This window comes from Pinus tabuliformis, chromosome 2_2, assembly GCF_031772625.1.
Source record: "Pinus tabuliformis cultivar Carrire ecotype Pingquan chromosome 2_2, CPIR1, whole genome shotgun sequence".
Classification (NCBI taxonomy): domain Eukaryota; kingdom Viridiplantae; phylum Streptophyta; class Pinopsida; order Pinales; family Pinaceae; genus Pinus; species Pinus tabuliformis.
Genome location: NC_142300.1, coordinates 663088439 through 663097116, shown reverse-complemented (window position 1 = coordinate 663097116; position 8678 = coordinate 663088439). Strand labels below are relative to the sequence as shown.

General features: G+C 37.9%; 1 protein-coding gene across 2 annotated transcripts; it reads left to right on the top strand.

The window, feature by feature from the left end:
• The first annotated feature begins 3199 nt into the window (after window positions 1-3199).
• LOC149194349 (two-component response regulator ORR41-like) lies at window positions 3200-4604 on the top strand. Of its 2 annotated transcripts, none has more exons than XM_089407512.1 (4): window positions 3200-3349; window positions 3481-3600; window positions 3761-4255; window positions 4531-4604. In XM_089407512.1, exons 1-3 carry the CDS (start codon window positions 3326-3328, stop codon window positions 3878-3880), a joined length of 264 nt encoding a protein of 87 aa, XP_089263638.1. In that variant the 5' UTR covers window positions 3200-3325; the 3' UTR covers window positions 3881-4255; window positions 4531-4604. The 2 variants fall into 2 exon arrangements, with proteins under 2 accessions (XP_089263638.1, XP_089263639.1); XM_089407513.1 differs by having other exon boundaries at window positions 3200-3353.
• Window positions 4605-8678: the final 4074 nt, after the last annotated feature.

The following is an 8678-nucleotide window of genomic DNA, read 5'->3' as shown; positions in this document are numbered from 1 at the left end:
TTTTAAAGGCTTGGAGGGGCTGTTTTTGGAGGGAAACAACCCGTAGTTTCCCTCAAAACTGCTTCAAAAATCAAGAAATCGCCTTCTATGGGGTTCGCAGCTGGCCTGGCAATAAACTTACTAGTTTATGATGGAATTGGCTGGTTTATCAGAAAACTAGCTAGTTCTTTCATAAACCGACCGATTTATGGCCAATTGGACCTAGAAACCCTAGGCCACAAGGATCTGTCCATTTTTTTTCTAGTGGTTGGATGGATCGGGCTAATGAACCAACCGGTTTGACTGGTTTACAATTTGAACTGTTGAATACTATGATTAAGCTTACCATTAAAAAAGATCCACAAAGACAACAATCACAAGGGAATTAAGAAACATTTCCCCAACATTTTATTTATTTAAACTGGTGTGTGTGTGTGTGTCATGTGAGTGATCATATTATTAGTTGGTGGAATCCTCAACAAATTATATGCCATGTTAATATTTATCAAGTTTGTAATTGTTTTTTTTTTTTATTTTACAAAGAACATTTGTTTGTCCTGTAGATGGTTGCTTTTTCTTTTGTAGTTACAATAGGACCATTTAAATCATCACATGATAAAGCATGAAGGAAATTCTTTTGGGCGCCCCAAAGAGGATTGAAACTGCAGTTATCATCTATGTCTAATTTGAAATTCCATGCGAAGCGGCATAGAGAGAGTGGCGAGGCATAGAGAGACAAGCGAGTCATGACAGAGTCTAAATATACAATCCAGATAGGTGAAAAAGTATTCTTGCCCAAAGCCATGTTGTGGGATGGTGTTTGAAAGTCCATCAAGGATAGTGAAAACCCCTGGATGATATGCATTGTACGTATTTACACTCCCTCCCCCCACTGCAAATATTTCTCTTCTGTTTGCACAAGAACTGTGTTTGATTATTGCTCAGAATGATGGACCTGTGTTGGTTTAGTTAAGCATTTGTTATATGTTCCACTTACTTATAGTTCTACACTAGGGGCTGCTTGAATATGGTTAGGTCAATGCTCACACATAGAACTTATTATTGATATCTGAGATCCACTGTGTCGTTAGGTTCAAATGAACTTTCTGTGGATTATCTTGTAGGTTATTCAAACCTCCCTTTGATTCATGGGCCATGGGTTGAAGCCATGCCCTAGTCCTCTCAATTGGCTGGTGTCAGAATTTGCCTTTTGTCTGCATGTCCAATTCCATTGCAGTATGCTTCATTCAATATTACTTTCATATCTGTAGAATTCTAATGACTATCTAAGCATCACTAATTTGCTTCTCTTTTTGGGCTTTTGATACTGATTCTATATTAATTGGAAACGTTTTTTAATATGAATTCGTTTTTGTTTTCTGGCTAGTTTTACCAGTTCTTAATACAAGAGCAATCAATCTTTCCGTCCTATTTATCTTGTGAAATTATACATTGCACTTGTACATTCCATGTTCCCAAGACGTAAGCTTTCTAGCAGCCCATTTTGATCTGATTGTTTTGACACAGTGAAACCAGGATGGCAACACAACATGGGTAGTTTATCTTTCACTTTGAGTACCATATTTGCTTTGTTCACCTCAGATGAAGACGAACATGTTTTTTTTTTCACATAAAATTATGGAAGGAAACTAGGCCTATGCGAAATTGGAAACTATATGTTTGCTTGCAAACATGAACGTTTACCTAACAAAAGAATTCAACATGTCAAATGTGGCCGCTTCATACATCCTTGACCTGTGGACATTCTCTTGTTGTATGCTTCTTTTTCAATTGTCTCTGCTCATATCAATAGTCATAAGTATTTGAAGATGCACAGTCAAGAAATCCATTCTAGTAACTATTGATCAATTTGAAATAAATTAGTGTTGCAACTTTTTGTTTTTATTGTAATAGTGCGAGCTGAGACTTCAGGTAGTAAATGTTTGTGTGTCCCAAAAGAAAAATGTAGTCATATATTGCAGCTGAGTAACTGCCTTCTAATATGCTGGTCTTTCTTGTGAAGGGAATGGCTCTTCTCTTTTACATCCATATTTCCACAGTTCAGACCACCTCCATGCGACACTAATACAGGGAACCCGTCCGGACTTGCATCAAGAGGTCAAAATGATTTACTATATTCCTCCTTTATAATGATGGTCGTAGGTGCAGGTGGTATCAAACCATGTTTGATAGATTTTGGAGTAGATTAATTTGATTATAATACAGAGCTTCTTCATTGGCATTTACTTTCATCCGCCATAGCAATAATGGTGGCGGCACTCACGATCATAGTATACATTCATGATAATGTAACCTGGAGTTGGGGTTTGTGTATCCCTACCAGTCTGATGTTTCTTTCTATCATGAGCTTCCTTCTGGGTGAAAATCTCTACATTTGTATTACAACAGCGGGAAATTCATTCACTAGCTTTGCACAAGTTCTGGTTGCTGCACGAAGAAATGCCATCTTTTGTTGCCTTCTCGGGAATTGGGGTACTATGATATTCCACAGCAGGAAGTTCTCAAATCAAGGATGTATCTTACAGACCAATTCATGTAAGTCCATGTCACACAATTTTGATTGATTTGCTACTGATAATGAATGTTGGGCTGGTGCTCTGTTTGGGTATTTTTGTGATGGTTTGGAAGCTTAGGAGGACATGGTCATATTGTGGGGCTATGCAGGAAGAGGATGCAAGCCAGAGAACTAAGGAAGCCCAATGCTCTAAAGGATTCATGACCAAAGTGTTTCACAATAGGAAAGGTAATTTTAGTGATATTCCATTTGTTTGGATTGCACTAAATTCCGTTTTGTTTGATTGAAATTGGTGTCATTTGTTTTAACTTAACTGATATGGGTTTTCATTTATTTGGATAACATTCAAATCGTTTTCCCTCCACTGAAATGGGTTTTAATTTCAATTTGTTTTTGAAATTGATGCAACAGATTGTAGATCAACACACATTATATGGGATGATCTCCGCATTTCATCTCAGACTGAAACCACAAGTCGAAGATTTAGAACTGTCCAGTGAAAAAGTTCCATGATTTATGAGGATTCTTGTAGCTCCCCTAGACGAATCCTGTTCGTGGAGGACAGAAATCAACATGGTAAGTTACATCACGACTAATCCATTGGTTGCTTTTAAGGTAGTGCTTGTGGCCATATAGGGTTAATTTTGCTAGGGCTAGGATCTCATACATTATTTTTACTCAATCAGCCTCAGATAATTTTCGGGAGGGTGCTTCAAACCCTTAACCTTCCCTGTAAAGAAGCTGAGAATGGAAAGGTAGTAGTGGACTACTTCAACCAGGGCAGAACATCTTGTGTTAATGGACTAAGAGATGCCTGTTATGTATGGGCATGAGGTATGTAAGTTTTAAATCATTAGAACTTATAATTTTGAATTCTTGTTTTATTTTGCTTCTTGTCTGAGCTTCTGAATTACTCATCAAATTTTGTCTCATTCTTATCACCGAAATGACTTCTTTTATTTCAGGCAACAAGGCAACTGAGATCAATGGGAGTCAAGGCACCCATTGTTGCACTTACAGCAAATACCCTGCAATCTGATAAAAACCTTTTCTTTGAGGCTGTTGTGGATGTTTTTCAAGCAAAGGTATGTAAATACCTGTCCGACATGTTCTTTCAAGCATGAATTTTCTTTTAGGTGATGTGCATTCCACTTTATTTATTTCTGAAGTGATGTTGGATATTTGTTACAATGCATCCAAATTCTGATTTATGTTTGGTATCTATATCATTTGGCCCCTTTGCAGCCTCTGCCTAGAGACAGACTTGTAAAATTACTGGCTCGATATGGTGTTGGGGGTTGTGTTTTCCAACAGCAGTTGAAAGAGTTCCTATATTTCATTGTATTATACCTAGCTCCGTTATGAAAAATACAGTGCTGGTTGCCTACTTTGTAGGTTTTTGATGCCTCACTCGATCGGCATTATTGCAGTGCCTTGATTAAGTGATGAAGAATATGTTTTTATGGTTTCCAGGCATTTGCACTACAGTAATCTTCCTAATCAGCACTGAATTTTTCTCCATCTTGGGGAAGGCAGGCTAGAGTTGGAAGTAAAATGTATCAACTGATTCGAAGTAAGGCATTATTTTTTAATTATGAGTGTCATCGTTGAAGTTGCAGCACCATTAAAGAGCGAATATATCAGAAATTTGGAAACGAACTTGGGTAGGAAGGATATCGATCCTACCTCTAAATAACGGAGCTAAGCCCAATTTACCTTTTGTGAAGGACTTTGCCAAAGGTAAACCGACAAAATTTAAAATCAGAATATAACATCAATAATTTAAATATTTTCTTTTCTCGTATAATAATCCCATTAAAAGTATATTGCAAAAGGAAGATTTAAAATGAAAATGAAAATTTCCCTTTAAAATAATTCACAATGCATTTGTCCTATGACATGTATATTGCATAAGGAAGATTTAAAATGCACATTAAGATATCTCTTTAAAATCATTCACAATGCATTTGTCCTGTGACATATATTCAAGTTCTAATAAAATGTTATAATTTCAGGAGTTCCTTCTCAATATCCAGTCAAAGCGGGTGTGAACCATATTCATTGGAAAGAGGCTGAAATCAACCTTTCAGTATCCAGTCAAAGCGGGTTTGAACCATACTCATTGGCAAGAGGCTGGAATCAACGAGAAGACCATGAGAGAACTTTTACCTTTTTAGTGAAACCGAAAGAGTGAGACTTGGTGGGAAATACCCATTTGAAATTCTTGCTCTTCCTCTATATGGGTGACATGCACAATTTGTATCTGCTGAGGATTATGAAATTATGTTACCAATATTTTGGATTCTGGTTGTCCACAAATTCACCGTGGTTATTCATAAAATGTTTTGAAGTCATCTAGCAGTGTCTCTGAGAGTGCGTTTTATTTTCAATTCCTTTTGTTGAGGGGCATTTACATTAAAGTAAAATAATGAAAGTTGGTCTGGTGGTCTGTTTGGATATTTTTGGGATGGTTTGGAAGCCTAGGAGCACATGGTCATATTGTGGGGCTATGCAAGAAGAGGATGCAAGCCAGAGAACTCAGGAAGCCCAATGCTCTAAAGTCCATTTGGTTTGATTGAAATAGGTGTCATTTGTTTTAACTTAATTGAAATGGGTTTTCATTTATTTGGGTAATATTCAAATCGTTTGCCCTCCACTGAAATGGGTTTCAATTTCAATTTGTTTTTAAAATTGACGCAACAGATTTTTCAGGGGGGTGCTTCAAACCCTTAATCTTCACTGTGAAGAAGCTGAGAATGGAAAGGTAGTAGTGAACTACAAGCAGGTAGGACATATGATATTGTCTTAATGGACAACATATGATCTTGTATTAATGGTCAAAGAGATGCCTGTTATGGATGGGCACGAGGTATGTAATTTTTAAATCATTAGAACATATAATTTTGAAGTCTAGTTTTATTTTGCCTGCTTGTCAGAGCTTCGAATTAATCATCTCAGTGTTTTGAATTTTGGGCTCATTCTTATCATCGAAATGAATGCTTTTACTTCAAGCAAGAAGGTAAGTGAGAGATCAATGGGAGTCAAGACACCCATTGTTGCACTTAAAGCAAATACCTTGCAATCTGATAAAGACCTTTTCTTTGAGGCTGGTGTAGATGGTTTTCAAGCAAAGGTATGTAAATAACTATCCAACATGTTCTTCAAGCATGAATTTTCCTTTAGGTGATGAGCATTCCATTTTATTTATTTATTTCTGAAATGATGTGCATTCCATTGAATCTTCATTGAATTTCTTAGAATATAATAGAACAGTAATCTTTGTTATGCAGGATATATAGTTTAATTGTTTAATTGATGGATGTTTAGCAATTAAATTTCAGGTTTATGAACAAGGCTTCTATAAAAACCCTTTAACAAAGATGGATCTATGCAAAATCCCAAAGACGGATCCATGCAAAATCCATGGAGTTTGTGCTGAAGATGGATCCGTGGGCAATGCAAGGAGACTGTGCAATCTGCATCAAGTGGAAGAGCTAAAATTGGTGATAAGAATAGTGCCATATCTTGCACCATCAGCCTTTTGTGTTTATAACTATGTTGCAGGAAACGTGGTACAGAGATCCGCTTTCGTACAGAAACTGGTACGAAACGTGGAAACACGTTTGGTATTGCCGGAAATGTGTTTCACGGCCGTACGACCCACGTTTCCTCATTAACTTGTTTTTTTTTGTTAATTTGTTTTTTAATTTATTTTTAGAGTATGTTAGTGACTTCTAGTTGCTTCTAGGTACGTGTCTAAAGTTATAAAAGTGAATTTTTGCCCTCGTGTCGATATGCAATTCATCAGGAAGTTTGAGGCATATGCAGTTCATGGTAATGAAATGACTCAGGATGTTTGAGAGTGGTTTCGCCCTCATTGGATTTCATATGGAGAAAGTAGAATTTTAGATCTCACTCAAAATCCAGCAGACTTATCTATTTTTCAGGATTTCACGATTGAGGGGATTGCAATGTTTCCTTTGGATTTTATCATGTACTAGGGTATGGAACTTGTATTTAATCAAGAGAACCAAGCCCTCTATGCAGGGGAAACTCCCAATAATCAAGATCATGTAGGGTACTAGGATATGAAACTTGTATTTAATCAAGAACACTAAGGTCGTTTGACTATGTAGGAGGAGACTCCCAATACAACAGTGGTCTTTCTATAGAATGGGATGTGGATGCAGAAATCTTGATTTGGATTTCTCTCTTGCAGCCTTATAGTCTTTATTGTACTTGTAGCCTCATATATTAATATAAATAAAGACTGGGTGATGGGGCCAGCCCACGTGGTCCCACCATTCCAAAGCTGATGTGTAATGCACTTACGATCTGGACAGTAATGTAATTGATTTGGTAATAAATGTTGTTTTATTTTCAATCTCCTTGGGTTACGGCATGGGTACCTTGATGGTCTGCTCGGTGGACAACTGTCCCTCCTCGGGATTTTTGAAACCCGCCTCGGTTTGGGTTTTACTTCGTTCGCGCTCCTTTGGTGGTCATTGTTACGCTGGTCTTTAGCTCTACGAGCTCCTGGCGATTAGTTGTAACTACTATAATTTCTATGGTGAAATGTATGAACTCTGCCTGCCCGGTCGACAGTGTGTTGTGCGTTTGGTTGCGGTCGTGGTCTCTATTGTTCCAAGTCTTGGCCTGTATGCTATCGATTGTTTGGTGAAGCACTGGTAAGGTTTGAACTATGGTTCCGTTTGCATGTGTTTTCGCTGTCGTTGTAGTGTATATCCGCCTTTGATATTCGCCTCTGTGTATTCTGGTCACTGTCTACTTGTATCTCACAAGGGTTTATATCTTTTTGAGAGCTGTAAGGTTAATGAGGACATCTACTTCAGCACGGGTTCGTCCGCTTCCCATTTCGATAGGTCATGTGGCATGCTCTACTCGTCCCTCTGCCAACTTAACCGATAAGCTTCCGTTCCTTGCTAGATTTTATTTCTGCTATTTGTTTTGAGACTAATGGCCCAGCTCCTCTGTGAGCAAGGGCTCGTCCGGATGTGGAATTTACAGCTATGGCTCGCCTATCAGGTAATGGCCCTTATTAAACTTCCTTAATAGCTTTTTCTCAATTCTTCGTTCTTGTTTTTGTTTGCTGTGGTTGGTGAGACCCTTCCTCCGTTTGCCCTTATGCAGGTGGAGATGTTCGTTCGTCCGAACACTTGGACTCCCGGCCGCCCTGGACAGTATAGGGGTAGATTCGCCTTGTTGTTTTAACTGTGCTTGTTTGGGTTCTTGTATGGTCTGCTTGGTTTTCGTTGGCTCAATGTCGCTATCTGCTGTTGGTTTCTTACATGCTAGGTTTTGTGGAAACCTCAGGAGATGGGCTCGAACTCTTTATTGAGAGCTTCTGTTTACAACCGTGTCAGTTCCCATGTCTTCGAACTCGGTTGGTTTTGTAGTTATTTTGAACAGAGAATGTGAATGCTGAGACAGACTTTTAATGACTATGTTCTATCCTGTGAATTTTATATGGAAATAAATCTGGAACCGCTCGTATGGTTTTATTTGCATACCTGTTAAATGTGTATACGCCTGAACGCTATGTCCACGTCACCTGTGCTGGTCGTTGCGGCTCTTCGTTTGATTATTGGGCTTCTGTTCTAGTTCGGAGTCTGTAGTGAAACTTTTAACAATGTTTTTTTACCATAAAGGAAAACAAAAGAACGCACAACATTGAATTTTTTTTTACAATATTTGAGGACACTCGTGGAATTGTATGTGCACTAAAATAATGAATGTATTTCCTTCTACTAATTCCCTTCTTCACTGGCCCACCCCTATTGGGCTTATTTTCCCTCCTTTTGTATCACTGTTCTCGAATAGTTGGATAACTGCTGTTAGTTGTTTTTGTTGTCAGTTACAATAATTATTTCGTATTTGAAATTTATCCTTAACTAGCATGTTTTCCTTTGCTTGTACTTACAATAATAATATAACTGTTCGGTAACGAATGATTCTAACTAATTACTATTGTTCCTAATTAGAGCTCATTACATTATTCTTGGCATTTTAACAGAAAATTAAAATAAAAACAATAAATAAGAATAAAGACAGACACGCTGTCCATTCAGTGAGCCGTGTTCTATGTCCTTCTCAGAAACCACATCAACCTGCTTTCCGTCTTCGCCCTGTTAACCAGATGCTC